Source organism: Trichinella spiralis (assembly GCF_000181795.1).
Source record: "Trichinella spiralis strain ISS 195 chromosome Unknown Scfld6, whole genome shotgun sequence".
Taxonomy (NCBI): Eukaryota; Metazoa; Nematoda; class Enoplea; order Trichinellida; family Trichinellidae; genus Trichinella; species Trichinella spiralis.
The window spans coordinates 1466295-1493258 of record NW_003526945.1 but is presented as its reverse complement, the minus strand read 5'-3'; the positions used below and the strand labels follow the sequence as shown (position 1 = coordinate 1493258).

Sequence of the window (26964 nt, the reverse complement as noted above, 5' to 3'; positions counted from 1 at the left end):
CAACAAAAAGATTTCATTACAGTAGGAAAACTTGCCAACTGCCTACTGTACGGATGATTCCAAGAATCGCTGCATACGCTTTGAATATTATGCGGTGCCATCTGAAATTAATTTGGCAAAACAGCTTTTATAATCATTTCACGATAGCGACTACTTTTAGCACGTTGTTTTCCTTGTCCTGCTTTCCTTGTTCAATATCAGCAATCTCTTCTCTTATCATAATCAACGCCTCACATAGCCAATCTAATTCTCTCTTATCTTCCGTTTCAGTTGGCTCTATCATCAAGCATCCAGCAATCGGAAATGATACCGTTGGTGCATGAAATCTCAAATTAATCAAATATCATACAACAACAATACAATTTTACGTATCCAAAGAAGAGCAATTTAAAAATTTTGTCGTTAATAAGCTAGCTTTTAAACTAAAAATTGGAAAAGCATAAATTGCCAGTACGGAAAATTAATAATAATTTATCCTTCTTAAATCTTTACCTCATTATTTAAAATGCATATTGAAATAAGTGAAATAATACCCATAGTCCATCAAACGCTTGGCAATGTCTGTCACTTCCACATTAGCTGTTTTTTTAAATTCTCGACAATCAATAAGAAATTCATGAGCAACAAAATCTAAAAGTTATAATGCAGTAATTGCAAAATGACAATTCAAAAATTTCATTTACTGTTAGCTCCTCTGTACACGATTTTGTAATGCGAGGAGAGTTGCTTGGCCATGTAGTTTGCATTCAGAATTGCCACTTGCGAAGCTTTGCGTAAGCCTGAACTTCCCATAGTAGCAATGTATGTCCACGGAATAGGAAGAATGCTAGCTGAAGACGATGCACAGCTGCTCACCGGACCTGTGAAAAATTGGGGTGTTTCGGCATCGTTAATAGCTGTTGTCTCATTTGAAGGGAGAAACGGAGCCAAGTGAGATTTCCTTAAACACCAAAGATAAATAATAATCAATTTCATTAAAATAAAAAAAACCACTGAAATACACTGCAATCGGCCCCATTCCTGGGCCTCCTCCTCCATGAGGTATGCAAAATGTTTTGTGCAAATTCAGATGGCATACATCAAAACCATAATCACCAGGACGACAAAGCCCCACTTGAGCATTCATATTGGCTCCATCAAAATATAACTGTCCACCGTATTCATGTACAATTTGACAAACATCTTTAATGCGTTCTTCAAAAACTCCAAATGTTGATGGATAAGTTATCATCATGCATGCTAACCGACTTTTATTTTTCTCGACCTAAAATTACACACACGCACACATACAAATAAAACTATATTATAATAATGACAAAATTCACCTTATCCTTCAAATCAGTAAAGTCAATATTGCCATCATGATCAGTTTTCACATTTTCCACTTTGAATCCAGCCATACGAGCACTGGCTGGATTAGTACCATGAGCAGAGACAGGGATCAAACATATCTAAATGTAAAAATTGCAATAATAAATTCATTACATATATATAAGGAAATAATATACATCTCTGTTGGACTGCCCCAACGAATGCAAATAGCCTCTGATGGTGATGAGTCCAGAAAATTCGCCCTGTGCTCCGCTGAAAACGCGATACATTACTTTAAAATATCGTCAGAAAAATTAAAATCATAAACTTACCTATTTGGTTGGAATGACATTTTATCAAAGCCAGTTATTTCGCATAACCAATCTTCCAAGTTTTTCAATAAATGACGATATCCAGCGGCCTGTTCTGCAGGCACAAATGGATGAATATTGCAAAATTCAGGCCATGAACACGGCTTCAACATTATGATAATTTTTTTGTAAAAAGCTTACAAAACACAACAAACTAAAATTCACCGTTAACTGTGTTGAACTGTTCAACTTCATTGTGCAAGAACCCTGAAATTGAAGCTGTTAAAAATGGGAAAACCCCAAAAATGGACAATCTATATAAATAAATGCTCTGCATATTTTCAACCAATGGAATAGCAGAGTCCACCAGCGATACATCTCGACTTTGCAATTGTTCAATATATCGTACAAACATTTGCTCAGAATGAATTCTAATATATGAATATATATCATCATCAGCATGATTGTTAAATGAATTTGAAAGAAAAAATTAAAATAAAAATATAATTTTCAATTTAACTCACGTATTAAAAATATCACTGGTCAAAAATGCAGATTGACGCGCAAAATTCGAATGATAAACAGAATTTGCTTCAATTGTATTCAATTTGAAATGCTAAAGTAGAAAAAAAATTAATTTATTTTGTTAACTGAAAAATGCAGCTCATTTCCTTCACCTGGTCATATTTGAAATCAAATATTTCGAGCAAATTAGCCAAATCTTCATTTTCAACTGTTTCATTCAATGAAATTCCAATCTAAATAAAATTACTTAAAAATAAATATAATATAATTAAAAAGCAACAACAACAATAATAATAGATATAAAAACCTGGTTTGGATTTGTATAATAACGAAGATTTATATGTGATTGTTCAGCTCGACGTCGAATTTTCTCAACTTGATTGCTATCGATATTTTCTATCGTTAGTGTGTCAAAGAAATTATCATGCTTCAATTGAAAGCCACATTTCTTTAAACCTGAAAAATGTTAAACTTAAAAAATAAATATATAATTTTATCGATATTATTATAAGCAATGTTATAAATTCATAATAAAATAAAGTATAAAATACCTTCTGCAACAACCAATGTTGCATCGTGAACTTTTTTGGCCACGCGCTTCAAGCCCACCGGGCCATGATGTATAGCGTACATAGCTGATAAATTTGCCAACAACGCCTAAATAAATAATATTGAATATATTTCAGCTCAACAAATAAACCTTCCCTTCTGCTAAACTGAAGCCACTGAAATGTAATCAACGGGCTCTTGCGCACGGAAACACAAAGCGCAAAGTTAATTATTTTTTTCATAAAGTTGGAAAATAACAATTAATTATAAATTGAATTCTATTTCTACAGAATATGGTTTCTAAATTTTATCTTTTTCTCTAAAATTTTTATAACACTACTATATCATGAGCATGAAAAAGTAATGATCATAAAAGTGCATTTCATATACTTGAGAAGTGCAGATGTTGGATGTTGCTTTGCCTCTACGAATATGCTGCTCTCTGGTTTGTAAAGCAAGACGATACGCTGGCGAACCATTACGATCTCTACAATTATTGTTGCATTAAGAAATAAAATTTAATTTTAATTTAAAAAAATGAATACAAACTTTGATAAGCCTACAATTCTACCAGGAATAAGACGGATTAAAGCACCATTTTTAAATCTATTCGATACAGCAAAAAATGCTGAATGGGGTCCACCGTAACCAAGAGGCAAGCCAAAGCGCTGTGTATTGCCAACACACACGTCAGCTTTGTATTCTCCAGGTGGTCGAATCAAAGCGCACGCCAAAAGGTCTGTAGCCATAACAAAAAGTCCCTGCAATAAAAAAAATTTCAGATTTGTCCAAAATTCATTTGTTCCCAAAGAATAATGACATAAATACTCCGTGTGAATGAACACGGTCTGCTAAAGCAGAGTAATCGACCAGTGCGCCTTCTGTATTTGGATATTGAACGATTGCACCAGATATACCATCTAAATTTTCCTTTTCCCAATTTCTAACCAATTTCAATTGAATTCCCATTGTTCTAAAATTTGATATTGGTTGATATATACACATTCACAGAAACACATAACTTACTGAGCACGAGTAGAGCAAACGGCAATATTTTGTGGATGTAAATATGCATCGACAAAAAATATCTTATTTTTAGTAGCACTAAAACTCATATTATCTTAAAAAATTAACTTTATTATAATAACATTGCAACAAACCTATGGCAAAGCTGCATAGCTTCTGCACACGCAGTTGCTTCATCTAGCAGTGATGCATTGCTAACGTCCATTGAAGTCATCTGACATACCATTGTTTGATAATTCATCAAACTTTCCAATCGACCCTGCGATATTTCCGGTTGATATGGAGTGTATGGTGTAAGCCTGAAAGCTGTGACATAAATTGCGCTATTAAGAGTAGAATAAAACGGCACACTGACCAATTTAAATTTTCAAATACATTGCGTCTGATAACCGACGGGATAATACAATCGTTAAAACCCATTCCAATATAACTCTTCCAAATTTTATTTTTTGACGCAATTTCTTTAATGCGTTTCAATGCTTCTTCTTCACCTAAAAAAAAAGAAATAATATATATATACATATTTAGGAAAAGAAAAACATTTCAATATTTTGTACTACCTAATTCTTTTGGTAATTGGAGATTTTTCTTAAGTCGGATTGACTCAGGAATTGCTTTATCAGTAAGTTCATCTAATGACTAAGAATGCAAAATTAAACAACTGTTAAAAATATCTCATCTGAACTTTTAGAATAGCATATTTTTATTCTGAATATATCATTTTCTTTTTATAACAAATTTCATTATTCATTATCACATACCAACTTAAGCAATATAGAAATAAAATTTCATACTCTACCCAATCAGACAATATCAAAACATAATTTATTTATAATTTAGCAAAAAGTATAGTAAAAATGAAACTTACTTTGCATCCAATTGCGTTCAGCATTTGCTGTTGTTCAGCATCGTTTGGACCTAAATGTCTTGGCGCAAATTTGTCCGAGGACAAAAATTCACAGTACATAGAACGACCGACAGCTTGTTTCGCAGTTGTCATTTGTGCTGTTGTACGTAAAAAAACGGAAATTCGAAAACTGGATGTTGAAATTTTCAGCATTTTGTCAAAAAACTGAAAAAAGTATAATCAAATATTTTTTCAAATTAATATTTCATTTCATTGTTCATTTTATGCATTACATATAAATATACATAATCGACGGAAGAACCAAATGAAAATGACTATGTTAAATGCGCTGTTCAATTCGCAAAGAATTTGAATTACCACGCAGCCGACAAAGTATAAAGTATAATAATGACGATAATAAGGAACAGAATATATTTATATGTGAGTATAAGGAGGGCACAGTAGGCAACTAATGAGACAAAATATCAACAAAAATTGTTTTGACTGGAAAAAGTTTTCGTAAATTAAAAACTGGTTTTTCTCAATTTCTGCCAACTTTTCGCGCCTTTGAACACTTTCCATGCATGCGATATCACTTTTTTTCTTCTTCAACAATACAATATTATTCAATTGTTCCTCCTACTCATCTTTTTTACTTGTTATATTCATCTGTCGATGAAATATTTCATCCAAGATTAAGTTTTCATAATTGTATATTAAAATTTCATGCTAAATCAAAATTTTTTTCCAACAACTCAGCCACCATTTACAAGTGATGTATCAAATTTGTATTTTTTAGTCACTTTTTCATGAATAGCCAACTATTCATAAATTTATATTTAAAGACGAAACATAAATGGAACGCAATTTCAAATTTATGCGAATATCAAAATAGAAGAGCAAATAATATTTATTTTAAGCACTGCCAATATGCGTACGAAATGCTGAAAACGAATATCGCTGTCAAACAAAACGTTCACACACCATGACACTGAAAATGAATAGCACTGAACATTAGCATTTCGTCAGCAGAAATGTGAACATGCAAAATCAAAGAAAAAACAACAACCTGATGAACCGTAAAACTATTACATTTCAATATTCAGTATAACTAAATTTTTGAAAAATAAAATTTCACAAATGCCTCAAATATGCGCTAAAAACATGCTCTAAATATTCGATCAAATTATTCAAATTAAAATTACTCGCAAGCATCTCAATACCTTCAAAAACCATAAAAAGTATACAAATTTATAACAAAAAACGTGCTTTACAAATAAACTTAAAAATTGAAATACAGCAAAATCGTATCATTAAATTTGTAAAGTATAATTACCATGAAAATTTTCTTCAAAGTACTTCTAAGGATACTGTCACTGAGTAAAAAATTTTAAGATGCATGAAGAAGAAGTACAGTAATTTTTAAATATGATTTCTAAAACTAGATAATGATTTCTTAAAAAACTAATATATTGATCAAAAACAATACTTAAACTACAAATGAGCATCTTTTGAAAGCACTTCATCTTCGATTGTGCACTTTTAAGCATAGATTTCTGTCTCACAAAAGTATGGCGCATTTTATAACAATATAAATTCATATTCATTGTTTGCATTCATTATTTTAATAGCTTAAAAATAAAATAACTTTAAAAAATTTAAACTCAAGTAAATTTCATTTGTTAAACGTATTTTCTGTGCTATTGTTCATGACACAAATTACATTACAGTACTTTTGTTATACCTGCATAACACAGGATGGTCTTTCTGTAATTTTATGATTTCCTGAAACGGCAATCGTCGCTATCATCGTTTGCCTTGCATGAAGTGCACTGGAATGGAGAACATTGGCGCTGTAATAGAAAATCTCAGTTCCAGAAAACTCTACATATTATTTACCATTCTTGGAATTGTGCAAGTTATTTTCTTCTTAGTCGGCGGCTTGCTTGGTAAGTGGATGCAAATGTTTATTAAAAATATCCAATACAAAATAATCTTACCTTTTTTGGAAAAGAATGAAATTCAAACTTTTATTTCAGTATGACAAGCCGTTTTATGTAGCGAAATTATTTAAAATAATTTTTTCAAAGCTTTGATTATTTTAGCGGTAAAATTGATTTTAATTTTGTAACTGAAATGTACAATTTTTCAAATCTAATTAATGATAGCTATTTTAATTTAAAAAATTAAAAATTGATTTATTAATGAGATTTTAGTCATTGTTTAAATGAAAATTTTATTTTTAATTGATTTGTTGCTTTAGTTTGAAATTTTTTGGTAAAGAAGTTTCTAATCTGATATGATATTTTTGCTTAAAAATTGCTACTTTTGATAAATTAATTTTCTAGAAATTTCATTCTTTTGAAAATTTATGGGGCTCGTTGCTGTCAGTAGATAGATAGTTTATTTGAACGACTGATTTATTTTTAGAAACAGTCATTCTGTTGAAACGTGATTCATATTTCAAAAGAGGGCTTACATTTATTCTACTAAAAATGTTTCAGTTTCAGTATCATTGTTGCGTATTAACAAAGGATCATATGCGCACGTTGTTTGCAGAATTTTTTTCGTAGTAGAATTTTTCCACTAATAGTAATTTGTTGTCTGTATAGCAGTTATCATGTGAAATTTGATTTAGGCATCACTTAGGTAAACACTAGACAAGCAATATTTTGGTGTTTTAAGTGGACAGTTCAATTATATAGCATTTCAAAATAAAGATTAAGAAACGGTTAAGTTTAAACATAATTTCAATTTGCGACAGTGCTTATTTTATATGTAATGTTAAAATTGAATTTTGATATGAATTTGTAATGAAGAAGTTTACGATGACAACAAGCAAACAAAAAAGAAAATTTTATTTGTTCCAGCACCCAGCCCATCATCGCATATGGAACATCTGATGCGCATATGTGTTGATCGTTCACTTGGCCAAGACAATCGTTGGTTTTATATTCGACCCAAGGATGGCTGTCCAGAAGAATTGAACGATCTTGGAACAATAGAAAATCCATATTTATTGGCTACTGGAGACCCTCGCGAACTCGTTTTTGTTGCACAGATGCCAAATCCTCGAAATGACATCCAATTGGAATTTAGCCGCTGGTTTCAATGGCTTTTAGGATTGTTAGTTGTTCAAACTGAATATTCACAAAATCCTCAATGGAAAATGGGTAAAAAATAATGTCATTGAATTGCTTTGGTAAATAACTTTCAACAATTCAGGAACAAATCCTGAACTTCGTCTTGAGGTTCGAATGGGATATAAGACGCATGATGATCCTGTACATGTTTGGCACGAACTGACATCTGCTACAATTTCTCGAAGATTACGTTGCACTATTGAAGACTATCACGTATTTATTGATAATTTTATCAAATAATTATATACATTATATATATCTATATATATATATATATTTAGATGCAGAACGGCTTTAATTATCAGTGCGAACCGATTGAATTGTTTGAATTAGGTTCTTGTGATTATCCTTTCTATTTGTTGAACATTCGAATACCAGGTGGAAATGAATCAGCGCATTATAATACAGAAATTGGGCGTTTAACAGAAATGTCTGTCATGGTTCGTATGCATTTAACAATTGTGAAGTAGTGATGTTAGTTTAAAAAGAGTTTTATTTTTTTTAAGGAAATACACCAAAACGGAGGATTCACGAAAGTATGGCTTTCGATGAAAACAGTTCTATTTCCAATTATGCTTGCCGGATTAGTGTGGTACTATAGACGAGTTCGTGGATTGCCTCGTCCTCCTGTACTGTTGGAGAAGAGCATATTCTGTTTGGGAGCGGCAATGCTTTTCATCGATTGTAAAATGATTATATAATTAATTGTCTAATAGCAAATTTGAAAAATTTTTTCCTTTTTTTATAGTTCCAATAGAATGGCTTAGCTTTTGGGTACGCTTACCTTTTATGCTTGTATTTTCTGACTTGCGCCAAGGACTGTTTTATGCAGTTTTACTGAGTTTTTGGTTGATTTTTGCCGGAGAACATTTGATAGTAATTATTATCAAAGTTGTCGTCGAATGGATAAATCGTATTCAATTCGGTTATTGTTTAGGATCAAGAAACGAAAAATGATTTGAGTGCATATTGGAAAAATTTGAGTTCAGTATTTTTCGGCTGTGCTTGTTTGTTGGTTTTCGACGCCTGCGAACGTGGTGTTCATTTGACGAGCCCTTTTTACAGCATTTGGTCTACAAGTCTTGGATCGAATCTCGCTGTATGAAATGTCGAAAAGATCAAAGAGGATGATTATTTTAATCGATAAATTTTTTGTAGTATTTGTTCATTATTCTTGCTGTTATTTCGGCCATTGTCTACTTTATATTTTTGTTTTGTCTGGTGACTCGTGTCTGGCGTACAATTAAACAAAGACGGGCCAGTATGAATACAATGAAACGTCCTCGGCGTTTGCGATTTCAGGTAGATCAGTTGTCAGTGATCCATAATTGATTAGAAATTTGCTTTTTATTTCAGGCAATTATATTTCGTTTTAAATTTCTCATGTTTTTTACACTCTTATGTGCAGCAATGACGGTGATAGCATTTGCATTGACTCAGGTGATGTTTTTTTTTGGACATTCTATACAGATATAATGTGCATGTATTACAGATTGGCGAAGGTCAATTACGTTGGGGTGATTATGATGAATACGAAAGTATACAGTATACCAGTGCTGTACAAACTGGCGTTTATGGAATGTGGAACATTTATACATTTTGTCTATTGGCAATGTACGCACCTAGTCATAAAAAATACGTTGAATCTACACAAGGTAAATAAAATGTTCAACTTTCTTATTCATGAACAATGAGGAATGATGGTCATTTGAAGAAATTTGGGTGCAGTATTAAGGCGATTTTATTTTTGAAACCAGTTCTGAGATTGGATAAGTTCTAGTTTGTTTTATTGATTCTTTGAAATTAAAATTTGTTTGGTCAAAATTATAGTCAATTGCGAGGGCACAGTTTTGATTTATAGTATTGCCGTCACGTCTGGAAGATGTATAATTGGAAAATGGGGAATAAATTTCTTCTTCTTTTTTCGAACTTTAATAATTCAATAATAAATTACATTTTCAATCACAGCATCATAATATTTTCAGTCTCGTGGGAAATGTAGAAATGGAAAAATAGGCAAACGGTTCAAATATTTCTTCTATAATATTACGTGTATAAGGAAGAGGAAGTTGTAAAATGGGGAAAGTTAATTTACAAATAGATATAAAAAAATATAATAATACTTATTCAATTCATTGTTTTTAGCATTAAATAACGAAGATGATGACGATGATCAAGGATTAGCAGCCACGGAGATGTCTTCGTTGACTGCATTCGCAAAGCCAGCATTCGACTAGATGATTTGTATATTTCTCATTTTGTTATTTGAGATTTTATTGATCTTAGAATATTTGTTTCACTCATGACGTCATTTATTTCAACGCTTTTTCCTTTTTGTTATATATATATATATGTGTGTGTGCATATTTTTACTAGGAATGCGCTTTACTAAAAAAAATAGTCATTAGCTTAGATTATTGAATATTTTGACGATTGTTATTATTATTATTATTATTATATTTGCAAATTAATAATAATAATAATCAAGAATTGAGAAAGAAAAGGAAATTTGCATAATGTTATGTGAGTTTCTTTTGTAAGAAACTCGCCAATGGAAAATAATCTATAATTTGATTATGTGTTGAATTTTTTCATTGTTCAGTGTTCAAGAAGCATTATAATCAAATATTTTCTGATACACCACTTATAGCACAGATCATAAAAACGATTCATTCAATTGTATATATATATATATATATATATATATATATATATATATTTGTTCTGAATTATATTTCACTTTTTTTTACAAAATAAATCTATATATTATTGGCATTATTTTATCGTACAGCTTATTTGCTTGTTCTTTTTAGTTTCAGTCGATGCTTATCATTTTCTGATCGTGATATAATGCTCAATGCCAAACAAGCATCCAGTGCGTGTAGAATAGAATACAAATTAAATAAATAGAGCATTTCAGTGCAAACATTTGTTGTCTAGCTTTTGCGTTTGTTCAACATTATCTGCTAAATGCTATAAGCCAGAACAACGTTAATTGACGTCAGTTGGAATGAAAAAAAAGAAAAGAAGCAATTTTTAGTCAGTGAAGCTTATAAATATGCTATTTGAACTCGCTTCCAAATGCTTTTTTTTCGTAATGCAAAGCATCAAAAGTAAACCAACTTTTTTTCTTCTTATTTCAAGCGATAAACAAATAAATAAATTTTACTTGTTATTTAACTTGCTGTATTATTGGAAATTTGCTGAAAATTTTGTATTAAAATGAAAAATAAAAAATCTGTAATCATCTGTTGATCAAGTGAACTTAATTTTCAAAAAGTGCTGTAGCCCGGCGGGCGAGCTGTTTGCAATGCCGCTGCGACCAATCAATTTATTCGACAACTCTGACGAAGAAGAATCTCGCGCACGTTGTCCCAGTCTTTCTTGTCTGCAAGTATTCAACGGTTTATTATTATTATTATATTTAGTTTGTGGCTTTTTATCATCGCCAGCCGGTGGACTGGAACCCACAAGCTTCTGACATATCAGCTGAACGATCATATATATTTTCAATCAATTTCACCTGTTGGGAACAGCAAAATGAAAGTATGTTGAAAAATTGATTGTTTATTAAGAAATTTAAAATAAATAACAACAGTTTGATAATAATTTTTCAAGTTAAGCTACTACAGGTTCAACTTTTGATTATTATTGAATTGAGATTCTGTTCCATTATGGGGAAATGATGTATATTTTACTGTATATAATGATAAAAAGCAGCTTTAGCCTCTTTAGACTTGTTTGTTGACACAATGCTTGGATTAGTGGTGGGGTAAACAGATTTGTGCAAAACTGTGGTGGATGTTTTCGTGATAATAATGTTGTCGATTAGATTAAAGGGAAAATTTTGTTCAAATTGTATTTTGTATGTCCAGGAAGTAAACATGAAGTATGATTTGTTTAACATTTGATGCAAAGATGAATCGAAAGTTCACTTCAAGGACGTGTTCTGTTGAAGAAGTGCGTCGTGTAAATGCAACTGCAATTAATTCAATTACTTCGATAATTTGTCGGAAATAGAAATTCTAATCTTTGCTTATGATCGGTCAAAATTTTCTCCACGTTGATCAAATAGGATATAGGAAATGTGGTTGGTTTTGGTTGAGTTGTTTTGCGTGCTATTTGTTATCTATATGCATCCGTCTGTCATTAGAGAAACCGTATACTTGGAAAACAGAAGAGCAGCTGTTGGTGAAGTTCCATATCCACTGGTGAATATTGGATCCGTTTTGAAATTGGTTGAATTTTATGAATGTTGAAAATTGAGCAGATGTGATCTTTTATTCACGGAACATTTGCTATTGCAATTTCAACGAAATAATCTTAGAATTTTAGACTTTTAAAAAATTTTTGAACAACTATTAAACTTGCCAATGAAAAACCACTCAATGGCAATGGTGAAGGACTTGTTTTGACAAACAAATTGATTTCCATTGAATTTTCAACAAACCCCATTGCTGCTTTTACATTTCTATAGAATAGAGGCATACGAGTATATGTGACCGAACTGGCATGAGAATTTCGAGTTGCTTGTTGTAAATGAAGTAATTGAGAAAGCTTGTGAATCGATCAATTTTCTCGACAAATTTGTTTTCACGTTGTCAAGAATTGTGTCTATACTTATCAATTTACCACTTAATCGAGGGGAACGGCTTGCTCTTGCCATGTTGTTCTTTTCATTTATATCAAAAATAATCTACACTTGGTCCATATTTCAAACAAAAAGCGACTTAACTTTTATTAAAATAAATATTGTCAATTTATTATCAATTGAAGTTACTTATTTCATTATTAATTGCGTTTGTTGAATATTTTCTTGTTCAATTGATCAATTTGACCACTAATTAATTGATTGAAATGATAAAATGGAAAATTGCACAATATTCCGGTTGTTTAAATTGCTGTGATGTAAATTTAGAAAAGGTGACGCTGTTTGTTTGTTTGTTTTCTTAAATTCGTTTATTCACATTTAAACCACGGCGATTCGTTCGATTGCTGCTTCGACGCAATATTTGCAAATTAGCATTTCAAAATTGTTCTACAATTGATTTTCAACAAAGCAATCGCTGATGCTCAGTTGTTAGAACTTTTTGAAAACAGGTCGATTTATCAGCCAACTTTTAATGCAATTTTTTTTCACATCCAACCAATAATTGATGACAATAAATCTTTTGTAAAAAATATTACGTCTGACAACAGTCATACTTTGCTTTCTTTTTTTTTATTGCCACCAGTTGCGCACCAGTCGCCGCCGTCTTTCAATTTCACTGCGACAAATCAAAATCATTACTTAATCAATAAATTCAAATTATCCCTAATGATACTATTCGATTGAAGATAAATTATTTAAATTGATCCGTTTTTTGTGAAAAATTTTGCAAATAATTACGTTAATAAACGTTTGTTGACTGTTTCATCTTGCAAAATGGATGCTATTTTGGGATGTATTTTTCGTAAATATATTTGGATACAAGCAGGACGATTTTGTTAAAATATTTAAAGTAAAATAAACTAAAAACTTTACGTAGTTATTTCAAATTCATATTTTTCGGTGGTTTTTCACGCGTGAAATAATATGCCAATTTCGAATCTAGTCAAAAGTAATTGTTGGAACTTGAGCAGAAGTTACTGTAATTCAAATCGCATGTCAAGTTGTAAGAGTTGAAAAAAAACGATATTCAATAAATATTAAGATTTTCACGCATTAATTGTCAATCATTAATTGTTTTTTTTTGTTAAATAGTTTTATTTTTAAAAAAATTTTAATTTGAGAAAATTGATGTCTTTTATTGACCGTAAGAGGATAATTTACAAAAATTGCAAATGATGTTAGATGTGAATGTTTTACGGTAAACTGTGACAGCATGTAAGATAAAAATTTCTAATTTACAGCGCAATGGCAGTGCGTCATTTACGTAAAATGCAAATTCCGACAAATAGCTGTCCAAGAAAATTGTTGCGATGGCTCAACAGCTATTATTACCCGTGCGATGCGGCGGTAATGCTTGAACTTGTTGTGCTAATCAAATTCATTGTTATTATCGACCATTAGTTGGTTAAGCGTTCATTTGAAATTTGTTTACATGCAATAAGCAAACGCTTGTTGATTAGAAAACGAGAATAGAGCAATTTCTTTGATGGTAAATAAGTAAATAACAAGTAAATTGAATTTCTTGTTGGCGCAAACAAAATTTCCATAAATGAATTGTCAAATCCAGTTGGTGAATGTTGCCGCAATGTTCAACATTTATAAAACACAGTCTCTTTTATACATTTTACGAACAGTGAAAAGTAGTGTATATTTTGAAATTTGCATTAAATGCTTGTTTCACTTTTCCATTTCAGTACTAAATGTACTGCAACGTGTGATATTTGGTGTGATCTATTTGATTTGAATGAAATACAAATATTGCATAAGATATGCGCTTGTCGATATGAATATTTGTGGGTGAATTGTTTCCGTAATAAGTATAATTATGCATAAATTTTATCATGTGCGTAGCAATACAAGCGGATCGTTGCTGCGATCTTAATTTGATAAGATGATATTGCTTCAGTGAGCTTCGTTGCTTATTTTTATTTCAATATTCGAGAGATCACCTGCTCGCGTACGTCAAATCGGAATGGCAGTTTTCAATTTAATGCAATCCTATTCAACGGCTACTTCACAGACCAACGTTATTCTTATCGCTATTCGAATTCTTGCAGAACTCATCAATGGCTCTCGTAATTGCTGAATTCTTCTCGTTTAAATATATTCGTTGTTATGTTTCACAATTTGCTTAGAAATGAAACTTGAAATCTGTTTGTTCAACTAACGCGTAAGCATATATATTGTTGTAAAATATTTGGTCGGAATTTGTTCTCGTTCCATGTTCAACATTTATACAATTCACAGAAGCGTCAGTAATTGTTGAAAAATATTAATTCTTTGCGGTTTGATTTGGTTTCCCGATATGCAAAAATAGTTTTTCGTTTCACGTTTACAACAGGCATGTTCTCGTATTCATTCCATTGGCAATGGAAACGTACCTGTTCGCTTGGTATCCTTCATCACTTCACGCTTCGATTCAACATTTAATAATAATTCTGGTGATTAGGAAATTTCGTGCGAGTTTTTAATCCAAAAATAAGAAAAAAAAGTTTTTTTCCCTTTCTATTAGCATTTTAAAAGTTCATTTATTCATGTTTTAATATTTTTTTAAAAAAATGGTAAAATTTGTTGTCATTTTGGTTTATAATTTTATATCATCTGTTAAAAGTGTTTATTTTTATTTTTAAAAAAAATTTGTTTGAACAGTTGCTTTTTATTTGCCAAAAATGACGTTCGGACGTTAAATTTTTTTTTGAGAATTAGGTTACAGTATGAGAGAAGTTAGTACCAATTCATTACTGCCAACTGTAATCCATTGTGTTGAGGTTATTTCGGTAGACTACAAGCTTTGATAATTGCTGCAGATGTAAGTTTGAATTGTTTTTTGAAATTTTTATTTTTTCCTCTGATGTAGTCCGGTTTTCTTTGTCAATGAGAGCAGGTGTAGGAAGTTTGTTCGAAATTTTTTCCGTAATCCTGTTGTCAATTATAGCTTGACTGTTGTGAATGGTTGATGCGGTCGTTGAGTATTTTTTCAATTGTCGTCCGTGAATGTTTCCCAAATGAGTAACCCGTTTATCGTGAGTGACTCTTTCAGCAGAAATTTGCCTGAAATTAGAATTTTTTCTCCCAAACCAGGTCGTTGATCTTGACACAATAAAATTAACATTTAAATGTCACATCAAATGACAAATTCTGCTAGGAAAGTGTGATTATGATCAGTTTGCGGTTGGAATTAGAGAATTTTTTTCATTTGTCATTTATTTCACGTTCGTCAGTTGCTGTCACAAGCGTGCTTATCACGTGCATTTCTGCTCGACAAGTGTTTCTGTTTCATTTAGCGGATGGAGGTGTTTCAAGTCATTTCACATGATGATATTTTTGTCTTTTTAAATAGCTGTTTCGAAAAGGATTTTACTTTTTAGTAAATTCCACAGGTTTTAGCGTTAATTTTAATTTTTTTTTTATTGATTAGCGTTAGCGTATTAAAAGAATCAAAAAATTCCGCTTTCAGTTATTCGTTTTAAGCGAGTTAAAATTGATATTCGACGGTGTAGCTTTTAGAAGAGCTCAAGTTCAGAAATTGATTAATTGATCGTTCAGCTTTGCACTGAGTTGTCTCGTATACGTCATACGCGTTCATCGTATTATCTTGCTTGCTCTGCTGCATTCTTCATGTTTTACTTGCATTGTATTATCTTTCGCTTGGAAAGTTGCCAACTTTTTCCACTGTAATAAGTTTTGAATCAAATTTAACAAACAGTTTTATTAATGTTAACACACTTTTCTTCTTTTGAAATTAAAGCACAAATGAACACTTTATCCGTGGTTGGGTTTGCAATTTTCAATTGTCCATTTTTTATGAAAATTTTGGTAATTATTGAACTTGAGAATCCGATACAAATATTTACTCGTGTGGTAGAAATTTCTAGCATTGTCTGACGGTGAATCATCAGTTTCGATTGCTGGTCCTACGCCAACGCATAATGCAGTAGTATATATATATTTATTAACTGCGCTGATGCTTGAATTCAGTTAATTGCTCTTTCTTTGATCAGTGAGTCAGTTTTCGTCACACCACTGAAAACGTTCGCATTTATCATCAATTCTTTTTGGTAATTAATGAATTATTTATTTATTTACTTATTTAATAGTTTATTTTCAAAGAAAGCATGGACAAATCTAGTCTGTCAATCTTTGAAATTGCTAATTAAGCTGATAACATCTTCAACAAAAAAGGGAATTTTTTCATGTCACCTTCCCATTGAGAAAGCCTAGAAATAAATGATTGAATTTTTCTTTTTTATTATAATAATCATGAAACATCTATTGCTGTTTCATTATTTTCAATTTAATTTAATTTAAACATAAATGATTGCAGTTTTAATAAATTTTCGTGTCATTTTTGAATGAAAAATTTATTTCACTTTTAATTATTATTGATCGGTTAGATTGAGTTTGATTAATTGGAGTTGTTGGGATGGGGTGTGATGATGAAAAATTGTTAAACAGCCAAATTAGTCAATTAATTTATCGTTCACGTGTTTTCCAAACATGTATGTGCTTTTGGAGATGAACTGTGAAAAACTGGGCGTGTAGTGTTTGCTGTTTGATTGGAAAAGTTTGATTTGTTGTACAATTGATGACATTTCATTCATTCTTATACACACTTGGACATGTTTTCATATTTTCCCTTGTATTGTATTTTCCCATGGAAAATGGCAGTTTTATATTTAAAAAGTTTTGTTTTTCCTATTTTCAAGCCATTTCAAAGAGCTTGATTTTTTGGATAGATTCGAATTCAGTTGGCATCGCGTTGTCGTTGACTTTATATCATCAGCTTGAAAACTGTACCTAATTTATACTATAACTTCACTGACGTTGGTTTTGGGGTTCTTTGTTATTTATGTACAAATTTTCATTGTTCATGTAGTTTAATCCGGTCAAGTTGTAAAAGAAAAGCATTCTAAGGCGGATGTGATTTCTGAACGTGGTTGGTGAATTGAATTATTTTGTTTTTCTGCATTAACTAACGCACAGATGCCGACAAATGGTGATTACTTTTCAACATATTGACTCAGTTTCTATGGTGATGTAGGTTCTTGTTGTTACTTGCTTTCTGACTTATTTTGTAAGTTGTATGCTGATGGATCGCCGGAATGAAGAATTTATTCCGGAGTTGTTGAAAAATTTAGAATTATTTGTACCCTCACATTTTGTCGACAGCTTTCAAGCGCAAAAGGTATTTTCAAGTGATCATTTTTTTCGGTTAGCAGATATGATGTATGTTGTGAAATTTCATCACGGTGCAAACAAAAAATTCAATCTTATTCTTATTGGTGCATTGATATTGCATATGTTTGGTGCATTGATTGAATTTCCACTTTGAATAATTTTTTCTTCTACTTCGTCGTCAGCTAGTAGTTGTATTTTTATTTTATGCAAAAATATACGTGTTTTGTTTGTAGTAAATTTAAAGAAAAACTCAATTGATATTATCCATTATTTGTATGGTGTTTTTTTTCTGTTTATTTAATATAGTCGATTTCCGCTGAGAGCGATTCTTCCGCATCGAACGTTGTGCCAGGTTTAAATCCAGTACGTATTGCTGCGAAAAAGAAAATGTTTCGACGATTGACTTTGGACGAGGAACGTTCCGGTTCGTATTACCGCCAAGAGCAGGGTGCGGCTAAGCCGTACGCCAAGACCATGCTCGAGCATTTGTGCCATTTGAACATCGACGACGAGAAGATTCCTGTTCGAAAAACTGGCATCATTTGCACTATAGGTTCAGAGGATTTTTTTTGATATTTTTTAATTTATTTTAAATTTTACTTATTCTGTTTCAGGACCATCATCAAGATCTGTCGACATGTTGGTAAAGATGATTGTCAGTGGAATGAACATTGCAAGATTGAATTTTTCCCATGGTTCGCACGAGGTAAATATAATATGTTTTCTTTTTGTTTCATTATTATATTCCGAAAATCCATACATGCATGTATTGTTTTTAATGTGATATTTTTTTAAAAAGAAATTCCTTTTTTTCTTCTTTTATTATTTCATTTTTTATATTTATCAAACTTATACCTACGGATGTCAGTATTTATGAAATTTGAAATGTGAGTAAAGTACTGGACTGAATTGCTCATTTGGAATAGTGCAGTGTTTTTGTTCGGATCAGTTTATTATTATTATTATTATTATTATTATTATTCATAAGTGAATATTATATATATTTTTTTTTGATTTGTTATTGAATTTTCAGTTATCTTTTCCTTCTTTCTGCTTTTTCCTTCTACCTTCTCTTTCATCTCTTGTTATGTATGATGGGTGAATTGAAATGTTCATCATTTCTGTTAATGATTTTGTTCAAAATCGATATTTCGAATGCCAAACGTGAGGAAATAAGCAGAGCGCTAATGAGCTGCGGTAGAGTTTTATTTGTCGACCGACAGTGCATTGAAAAAAATCGAGACTTCAGCTTTTGATAAGCATCCATAGATGAATAGAGGAATTAATTTTTCACTTCGAGCAAATGTGCTCACTGTTTGTTATTCTGATTGAAATCTTTTTACAATTGATGAAGCCTGTCGTGTTGTGTTCTGCATTTTTACGCAAATTATTCCATTCATTTAGGCTTCGTTGATTGGTTGTTCATAGTTGGAATGAGGAAATTTGTTTTTGATTCGAAATTTAAAATGATGAAAAATTGCCTCTTTGCAAAATTGATCCTTCTATCTTTTGATGATGCAGTTTTTTCAATTTCTTCGGCTTCGTCTTTTGCTGTTACAAAATTTCAAACGCTCGATCTTTTTGGATAATTTTTATTTTAATATTTTAAGTATCATGCGGAAACGATTGAAAACTTGCACGCTGCAGTCAGCTGTTTCAACGAGCCAAGAGTGGTCGCGTTGGCTTTGGATACTAAAGGTCCAGAAATTCGTACTGGCGTTTTTGAATCTGTATGTTGTAATTGATTGATGGATTCTTTTTTTTCGGTCAATTTTTATACTTGAATTTAGAAAAAGTTTAATTTTCTTCATCACTTCATTGAATGGATATTTTTTGTTTAGGGCGCTGAAACCGAAGTCGACTTGCGCAGAGGTGATGAGATCATATTGACAACTGACGAAAAATATCAAATGTGTTGCACGGAAAAGATTATATATGTCGATTACAAAAACATTGGAAAAGTATTGAAAAAGGATATGCGCGTTTTCATTGACGATGGTTTGATCTGTTTGCGTGTTCGCGAAATTGGTAAACATGAATAATGCATCATTTTTATGCATTATCATTTTCACATTATGATTAATTTTATTGTTCAATTTTTATTTTTAAACAACAGGTGCAGACAGTTTGACTTGTGTAGTTGAGAATGGAGGAAAGTTGGGAAGTCGCAAAGGTGTCAACCTTCCTGGTGCGAAAGTAGATTTACCAGCCGTATCGGATAAAGACATTCGAGATTTGCAATTTGCCGTCAAGAATAATGTAATGAATTTCACTATTCATTTTAATTAATTAATTAATTAAGTAATCTTAAGGTGGATATGGTATTTGCATCGTTCATTCGTAACGCCGAAGGAGTTCGAGTGTTGCGTAAAGTTTTGGGCGAAGAAGGCAAGCACATCAAGATTGTGGCAAAAATCGAAAATCACGAAGGTGTAACAAAGTGAGAAGAATTTTTTTTGTGTTCCTTTTTTCTAATGATTGTTGAATTATAATTTTAATTGTAGTGTGGATGAGATCATTGAAGCTGCGGATGGAATTATGGTTGCGCGTGGTGATTTGGGTATAGAAATTCCGCCCGAGCAAGTTTTCATTGCCCAAAAAGCGATCATTGCTAAATGTAAAGTTGCCGGCAAGCCGGTCATATGCGCTACACAGATGTTGGAGTCGATGATCAGCAAACCACGACCAACTCGAGCTGAGAGCAGTGATATTGCTAATGCTGTACTGGATGGAGCCGATTGTGTCATGCTTTCTGGAGAAACGGCCAAAGGCCAGTATCCTTTGGAAGCGTTACAAATTATGCACGAAGTACAATTTTATTTCGCAACTTACTTGAAAGTGCTTTCAATATAAAAATATATTCTTTGTTTTAATTTTTAGATTTGTCGTCAGGCTGAAGCGGCCCATTATCATAATAGCTTTTTTAACGAATTGCTGATGATCACACCTAGACCGACAGATGCGGCTCACACTATCGCTATTGCAGCCACATCCGCAGCCGTTAGTTGCAATGCAGTCGCAATAATTCTCGTCACTACCACCGGACGGTAATGGATTTTCTTTTTATTATTTTTGATTTCAATATTAAATTTTCAGAATTTTTTAAAAAAATTCATCGGGAAACTTTGTTTTGTTCATTTTACACTTTTTTTCTGTTACCCTAATTTTTAATATATGTAGAGAAAAACGCACAATGCTGTTTGTTGATTGTTGCAGAACAGAAGAATTGGATTTCCATTTTCTGTCATTACCAGATTTATGTATTATTCATAGAACAGATTATACAAGTTGAGCTTGCTGAACTTGTGAACAGAAACGTTTCATCTTCAGTATACTATACTAGGTTGAAACGAAAAAAATTTTCCTCTCCGTTTAATCTTCCTCTTGTTGCTCAAATAATTTTTTAAAAAAAGCTTTCCTGATGAAACAGGAACTTGGTTGGAATTGTTGTGTTCCGATTCTTAGGGGAAGGATTTGTTCTTTTTTTTCAGAAAAAGTGTCCATTGTTACTTTCAGAGTGTGGCTATTTCAGATCTGCTGAGCTGATGTCTCAATATCGTCCGATGTGCCCAATTTTGGCTGTAACACGTAATCCCATCTACTGCCGACAGTTGCACTTGTTTTATGGAATTAATCCAATTCTATTTGATCGTACGCAAATTGCGTGTTATTTTCCATCTTGTTTATTATTTTCGTATATTCTTCAAATAACTGCACTAATTGTGTATCTTAGTGATGATGATTATTAATAACTCGATTGGCACTGGATGTTATGCTTATTATTATTATTATTATTATTATTATTAGTCGTTGTAGTAGTAATAGTAGTAGTGGTAGTAGTAGCAGTTTTGGGCCGTTCTCAATCGATTGACTCGCTTGTGCGTTTTCTTATTTTTCATTCGTTCGTTATCATCATACATCATCATTCATTTTGCTTCTAATATTATTGTTTATTTCGAATCTGATGTTTTTCTTTTTTTAAATGTAGTGTCTTGTTTTTTTCTTTTTTTTACAGAACGGCCACGTTGGTGTCCAAATATCGACCTCCTTGTATTGTTCTGTCGGTTGTGCGAGATTGGCAAGTTGCCAAAAGTCTACACTTACATTACGGAATACTGCCATGCATGATGCTTGGTAATACATGTAGATGTTTTAAAATTGTTGTTTGATATCAACTGAATGTATTGTATGTATTTCTTTAAACGTATTTTTGCCAGTATAAAATTACTATTTGGTTATTTCTTCCTTTTGTAAATATTGGTTGTTAGTTACATTCGCACGTTTCATGCACGCGAACATTCGTTGCACGATTATTGTGCTTGAATTGTGTGTGTGTGTGTGTTGTTTTGCATTGGTTGATGGGTTTTTTTCATTTTTTAGAGCCTCGTGATGCTGATTGGCCAACGGATGTTGATAAGCGTATTACATTTGGTATCAAGGCAGGAAAGGAGCGCGGCTTCATTCATGGCGGAGATATGCTTGTTGTGGTCACTGGATGGCGTCAAGGGGCCGGCTTTACTAACACCATGCGCGTGATTGAAGCTTCCCGTGACTGAACTGAGACGGCGTTGGGTTCGTACACCGACGTCGTTGATTGATTAGCAATTAACCTGCATCATACGAAATTCAGTTAGATTATTTTTTTACGCATTATATTGTTTTTTGATGATGCGTAATAATATAATATAATATACTCGCGTGATTTTCTCAAATAATATTTAGCTTTTTCTGGAATTATTTATCCATTTTAGTTTATCCATTTAATTTAGCTGTTAACTGAACTGCAGTTAATTTCATTACATCCAAGCATGCATGCATGTACTGTTTGTTGTGAAATGCTTTTCCATTTTAACAGTGATCAACAAAACACTGTTTGTCACTGTTACTTTCCTAGGAAAAGCACAAACGTGCAAGCTGTATGTGTGCGTGTGTCTGTGAGTTCGAAATGGTTTTTTCTTTTCTGTGAAATGGTATTTATTGATGAGCTGCTATTTTCAGTTTTATTCTTTCCAACTGACTGTACAGCTGGAATGTGTCTGAGGACTTTTCTATTATTCTTCTAGAACCCAGTGCAGTGCGTTGCTATTTTGAATTTTAGCGGCTTATTTTATACCCATTTGAAGTAGAATGAACCTTTGAAAAATTTTTTGATAATCGATTTTTGTGGTGGAAAGTGCTTTTTTTTACTAATATCATCCATCAATTTAGTAAAGATATTCAACAGATGCTTTTTTTATTTCAGTATAATAATAAATATTGTTGTAGGTTTTTTCATCGTTTCAGGAATCTTTTGCAATCGTCAACTTAATCAAATGATTGATTAGTTATCTTTTTCTGGGGAAGTTGTTTGTTTAATTATCGGATTATCCAGGCAGCCATATGTATAGAGTACTCTTTCTTAAATTAAGCATAACAAACAGCGGACGATAGATACTACGAGCTGTTGCATGTGATATTACTTATAATAAATAGTATATTAGTAATACTGAATGGATGAATGAATCTTCAGAAAATTAGACCTTTCTCCAACTGTGTAAATGATATTTTGCAATTAAGTAAGAAAAAAGCACTGTCAACGTAAAATATACAATTATTATTGTATTTCAAGTCTATTTTATTTATATTAATTAATTAATTGATAATAACCGAAACAAAAAAAATTAATGTCACGAAAACAGATGCTCGTCTGAAAATCAAGTACACTCCACTGTCCTTTCGTCGTCTGTTCACAAAGGTTCTTTCGTAATGTTCACTTATTCATTTTATGATAATTTTGGCTTTCAAAAAAATATTGATTCGGATGAAGAATCACTGGTACAGAGAGATTCTCCAAATCATGACCATGTGAATGTGCAAAAAATAATCTACAAGCTTCATTTGGCTTTTTTTCAGAAAAACATTTCAAAATCTGAAAAAAGTATTTATAAATAGAATAAATGAAATCGATGAAATGCTTTAAAATTTGAATTACCTTTTCTTGGCTACTTGCAGAAACGTTCCACTGGTTGAGCATCGTTTGTAGAGAACTAAAATTGCAAGCACTGAATGGACAGCCTGAAAATTTATTTTGCTTTTTATCATTTATTCTGAAAATTTGCTTATTCATACCGCAATCCAATACAGAATGCCTATACTGTTTATTAATTAACGTTTTACAGTAATAAGCACAGTAATTCGTACTACTTCCTGCTTTTCCATATAAACGTAACAATGTGTAATTAACTTCTTCCTGAAAAAGAATTTAATATTAAACATTTCTTTCGTATCACATCGACCTTACCCTATACATTTCATTTTTTGAACTAGTGAATTGCAACCAGAATTTGAGAGCATTTTCTACAGACATACCAATATGTTTCAAAAATAACATAATTTGCATTCGTCCGTTGTTCGATAAATGTCGTTTATGAACTAAACATTCATACATTCTTCGCATGCACGGAGGAAATGAAATGACAGAGAGCTAGACAAAAATTACTGTTAAAATGAAATCAAATTTTTATCAAAAGCAAAAGCTAAATACATACTTTCATAAATCAGTCAATATTCGAAATAATTACTTAAACAGACTATGTTGCTTACCTCGTCTAAATTTGAAACATTAATGGGTAATAATAGTTTAACAGATTTTCGCATATTGAATAAATTTTTCAGAACTGAAAGTCTTTCATCGCAACATAAACTGGGCATCAGTTTTGCAATATTCTAAACATTTCACAAAAAATAAAGTAATGCATGGAACAAACAGTTCATTGAAAGACCACATACCTTGCAGTTTTGCCGAAGAATTAACAAAAATTTATCAGAAACAATAACTTTAAAGTCTGTCCATCTTACAAATGCTGATCCTCTGTTTAAAATAACTTCTCGGCATTTAATCAAAGTTAATGCATCCTTAAACGTCACCTACAAAACAGTCTGAATGCAAAATATGCAATGAGAATAAATAAAATCAAAATCATAAATAAATAACCTGGTAAAACTTTTCATCCGTAATTTCATTTTTGGAATCTACTCCATAAATTTTCTCTTTTCGCACTTTGCAAGATTTATATTTGAGATAGTGAAATCCGGATTCAATTTCTCTCGATACAACGCTGTAAGCTATGTCGTTGCACTGCAAGAATCTTTTAATGCTTAATTCATTTTCAAGTTCAAATCTGTAACGGAATAAGGAAATTTCGGCTTTCTGAAACCAGATACAAGACTCAACACTAAAATTAAAGGTTCATATTAAATTTTAAAAAATCACTCAAAAATTACTCATCTGCATATGCAATCATCAAAGCAAAATGTGAAAAAACATCATCAAGTCGTTGATTCAGTACATGTTCTGATGAACGATTAGTTAGATCAGTCTAAAAATATACAATATTTTCAATAATGTAAAAAGAAACGTATATAATAAAAATGTGATATTATTGACATTTGTTGAAATTAAAAAGTAAAAATTTCAATAACATCAGGTGATCAATATATATGTAACTGTATTACGCCATGAACTGCAATTCCAAAATGCAGATCTTTCAAATGAAAATCTAACTTCCGTGAAAGAATATCTGCATTTTCAAAACCCTCTGATGTCACTGTATCTACAGCAATGAGAACTAAAATGCTTAAATTTAAGTAACTTGTAAAAAAACAAAACACAGTATTCATGACTTTTTACCGTCATTTCTTTTAATAGCCAAATCGAAAATCTTTTCTAATGGAATACTGAGATTAGGCAGTTGACGATAAATCTGCAAATTGTGCTGAAATTCTTTATTAAAGTTTAAGCAGTTGTACAATTTCCTCCTATTCTGTCGTAATATTGTTGGTGAATTATCAATTTCTATATTTAACATACTAAAATTATAAAATATTTTAAATTACAACTGCATTATTACTGAAAGTATATGATGTGCAGGTATAAAACACTTTATTATTTTACAAAATGGTTAAGCTAAAAATTTATAAGTATTAAATATTTAAAAATGTGTGAAATTTAATAAAATTTGATTTGAATAATAAATATAAAAGTTAAAAAAAGTTGTGCTATATTTTATGTCTCAACGTTCCGTTTGCTTTATGCTCAAATATTGGCAGTAATGTAAAGCTTCTTATATTGTACGGTTTATTTTTAAATAAGATAATAATTTTAAAAATTTCATTAAAGAATGTTTATACTCTTTAACACTTTTCGTTGTAATTCTTCAATGTATACGTTAAATTTGGTAATGCTTTCATTTTAATATAACTTTGATTTTACGAAACATTACAATGTTGAAAAATCAAACTGATTTTCACTGGATAGACCACTTTCATTGAAAAATGTTTCTGTACTCTGCATTGGTTCGCCGAAAAACAAATCTACTAATGATATATCTTCAATCAATGACTGTTCAGCATTAGAAACAGATAAGACGGCATTGTCTGTGGAAGCAGTTGCTTCCGCGTTGTTCAAATTTGCCAGATTGTCAGTTGATTCAGTTGAATAATTGTCTTGTGCCAAAGTATCGATCAGAGAAATGTGATCATTACAATTTACGGCAGGTGTATAAGAAAAATTAAAGCAGTCGTTTGAATAATTTTTAAACTCGTCTAACTGATTGTTATAGCTGCTATAGCGACAGTTATCATAATTTGAAAGGAGCTCACGTTGTACTTCAGCTTCTTTGTATGGGAAATATTTTTCGTTACACTCAGTCCATTTTGAGATCCAACTAGACCCATTGCATTGTTCCACATTTCCTTTGTTTCCAATTCTAGAAACTAGCAGTGTCAGTTTTCCCAAATACTGACTCAGCAACATATTTCTGGATACTGCTTGCTCGTTCTGAAATATTCTCTATCAAAATTATAAAAAAATAAAATTAAACCGTTAAAAAGAAATTTAAATATAAAAAGTAAACGTGGATTCACGTTCACGGATGCAATGAACTAAACACTTAAGGATAGCAATTTTTACTTTTATTCCGTGCAGCCGACTTACATGCATGCATACATACATACAAATACACATACATACATATGTATGCATGTACGGACTCAAAATTGAAAATTCTATTTAAAATGTATGGATGATGAAATGATTTCATAATCTGGCATGCTAAAATAATTTTATACAAATTACAAAATAATGAAAAAAGTAATTTTCAGAATAGCATAAATTTACTCAAAATGGTACAAATGTACTTCTTGGTACAGCAAAAGCAACGTTATTTATAGCACTTGTAATTTAAATACTTTCAAAGCAATAAAATGATAAAGAATAAAAATTTTGATTTTAAATTAAACGTTGTGATGAGATATGGGTAACATGAAAGAACATTAAGTATTTAAAAAAAAGATACACAAATAAAAACATTTACCAAATGCATTGCGGTATCTTGATTCCATAGAAAACTTTGATTTGGTTGAAGTGGATGAAAATTTTCATTC

General features: G+C 31.4%; 6 protein-coding genes across 6 annotated transcripts; 3 read left to right on the top strand and 3 right to left on the bottom strand.

Annotated features, from left to right (window-relative positions):
• Positions 1-133: 133 nt before the first annotated feature.
• Positions 134-4782, bottom strand: Tsp_08034 (putative glycine dehydrogenase). Its single transcript, XM_003373388.1, has 14 exons — positions 4591-4782; positions 4078-4154; positions 3857-4021; positions 3723-3800; positions 3525-3669; positions 3260-3457; positions 1824-1889; positions 1644-1786; positions 1509-1584; positions 1326-1451; positions 994-1264; positions 684-860; positions 534-630; positions 134-326 (listed from the first exon to the last, which is right to left on the bottom strand). The coding sequence occupies exons 1-14, from the start codon at positions 4780-4782 to the stop codon at positions 134-136; spliced, it is 2004 nt and encodes a 667-aa protein (XP_003373436.1).
• A 1624-nt stretch (positions 4783-6406) lies between these two features.
• Tsp_08033 (integral membrane protein) lies at positions 6407-9949 on the top strand. Its single transcript, XM_003373387.1, has 11 exons — positions 6407-6518; positions 7440-7742; positions 7795-7925; positions 7994-8152; positions 8219-8396; positions 8461-8507; positions 8650-8811; positions 8871-9014; positions 9069-9152; positions 9205-9367; positions 9858-9949. The coding sequence occupies exons 1-11, from the start codon at positions 6407-6409 to the stop codon at positions 9947-9949; spliced, it is 1575 nt and encodes a 524-aa protein (XP_003373435.1).
• A 3338-nt stretch (positions 9950-13287) lies between these two features.
• Positions 13288-14449, top strand: Tsp_08032 (hypothetical protein). The gene is made up of 4 exons (XM_003373386.1): positions 13288-13312; positions 13605-13710; positions 14058-14160; positions 14306-14449. The coding sequence occupies exons 1-4, from the start codon at positions 13288-13290 to the stop codon at positions 14447-14449; spliced, it is 378 nt and encodes a 125-aa protein (XP_003373434.1).
• A 652-nt stretch (positions 14450-15101) lies between these two features.
• Tsp_08031 (hypothetical protein) lies at positions 15102-16259 on the bottom strand. The gene is made up of 2 exons (XM_003373385.1): positions 16090-16259; positions 15102-15414 (listed from the first exon to the last, which is right to left on the bottom strand). Exons 1-2 carry the CDS (start codon positions 16257-16259, stop codon positions 15102-15104), a joined length of 483 nt encoding a protein of 160 aa, XP_003373433.1.
• Positions 16260-17928: 1669 nt separating this feature from the next.
• On the top strand, positions 17929-22097 carry Tsp_08030 (pyruvate kinase). The gene is made up of 9 exons (XM_003373384.1): positions 17929-18094; positions 18156-18247; positions 19383-19569; positions 19658-19800; positions 19854-19981; positions 20046-20349; positions 20422-20588; positions 21557-21675; positions 21922-22097. Exons 1-9 carry the CDS (start codon positions 17929-17931, stop codon positions 22095-22097), a joined length of 1482 nt encoding a protein of 493 aa, XP_003373432.1.
• Positions 22098-23290: 1193 nt separating this feature from the next.
• Tsp_08029 (eukaryotic-type DNA primase, large subunit superfamily) lies at positions 23291-26335 on the bottom strand. The gene is made up of 11 exons (XM_003373383.1): positions 25898-26335; positions 25211-25295; positions 25036-25148; positions 24805-24899; positions 24515-24755; positions 24310-24447; positions 24124-24246; positions 23822-24004; positions 23650-23770; positions 23513-23595; positions 23291-23449 (listed from the first exon to the last, which is right to left on the bottom strand). Exons 1-11 carry the CDS (start codon positions 26333-26335, stop codon positions 23291-23293), a joined length of 1779 nt encoding a protein of 592 aa, XP_003373431.1.
• Positions 26336-26964: the final 629 nt, after the last annotated feature.

What these genes read in the sequence shown, in the direction of transcription:
- Tsp_08034 (XM_003373388.1), bottom strand. Translation starts at nt 4,782, where the DNA reads ATGCTGAAAATTTCAACATCCAGTTTTCGAATTTCCGTTTTTTTACGT. An exon ending in GCTATGCAGCTTTGCCATAG is followed by an intron (nt 3,801 to 3,856) that starts GTTTGTTGCAAT and finishes TATGAGTTTTAG; the next exon opens with TGCTACTAAAAATAAGATAT. An exon ending in TGGGGCAGTCCAACAGAGAT is followed by an intron (nt 1,452 to 1,508) that starts GTATATTATTTC and finishes TTTTACATTTAG; the next exon opens with ATATGTTTGATCCCTGTCTC.
- Tsp_08032 (XM_003373386.1), top strand. Translation starts at nt 13,288, where the DNA reads ATGCCAATTTCGAATCTAGTCAAAA. An exon ending in AATTTCGAATCTAGTCAAAA is followed by an intron (nt 13,313 to 13,604) that starts GTAATTGTTGGA and finishes TCTAATTTACAG; the next exon opens with CGCAATGGCAGTGCGTCATT. An exon ending in GTCGATATGAATATTTGTGG is followed by an intron (nt 14,161 to 14,305) that starts GTGAATTGTTTC and finishes TCAATATTCGAG; the next exon opens with AGATCACCTGCTCGCGTACG.
- Tsp_08030 (XM_003373384.1), top strand. Translation starts at nt 17,929, where the DNA reads ATGTTTCGACGATTGACTTTGGACGAGGAACGTTCCGGTTCGTATTAC. An exon ending in TTTGCGTGTTCGCGAAATTG is followed by an intron (nt 19,570 to 19,657) that starts GTAAACATGAAT and finishes TTTAAACAACAG; the next exon opens with GTGCAGACAGTTTGACTTGT. An exon ending in AATTTGCCGTCAAGAATAAT is followed by an intron (nt 19,801 to 19,853) that starts GTAATGAATTTC and finishes AGTAATCTTAAG; the next exon opens with GTGGATATGGTATTTGCATC.
- Tsp_08029 (XM_003373383.1), bottom strand. Translation starts at nt 26,335, where the DNA reads ATGTTGCTGAGTCAGTATTTGGGAAAACTGACACTGCTAGTTTCTAGA. An exon ending in TTGGAATTGCAGTTCATGGC is followed by an intron (nt 24,900 to 25,035) that starts GTAATACAGTTA and finishes GTATATTTTTAG; the next exon opens with ACTGATCTAACTAATCGTTC. An exon ending in CAAAAAATGAAATGTATAGG is followed by an intron (nt 23,771 to 23,821) that starts GTAAGGTCGATG and finishes ATTCTTTTTCAG; the next exon opens with GAAGAAGTTAATTACACATT.
- Tsp_08033 (XM_003373387.1), top strand. Translation starts at nt 6,407, where the DNA reads ATGGAGAACATTGGCGCTGTAATAGAAAATCTCAGTTCCAGAAAACTC. An exon ending in GCACTATTGAAGACTATCAC is followed by an intron (nt 7,926 to 7,993) that starts GTATTTATTGAT and finishes ATATATATTTAG; the next exon opens with ATGCAGAACGGCTTTAATTA. An exon ending in CTCGGCGTTTGCGATTTCAG is followed by an intron (nt 9,015 to 9,068) that starts GTAGATCAGTTG and finishes TTTTTATTTCAG; the next exon opens with GCAATTATATTTCGTTTTAA.
- Tsp_08031 (XM_003373385.1), bottom strand. Translation starts at nt 16,259, where the DNA reads ATGATTCACCGTCAGACAATGCTAGAAATTTCTACCACACGAGTAAAT. An exon ending in TTAATTTCAAAAGAAGAAAA is followed by an intron (nt 15,415 to 16,089) that starts GTGTGTTAACAT and finishes TTCTAATTTCAG; the next exon opens with GCAAATTTCTGCTGAAAGAG.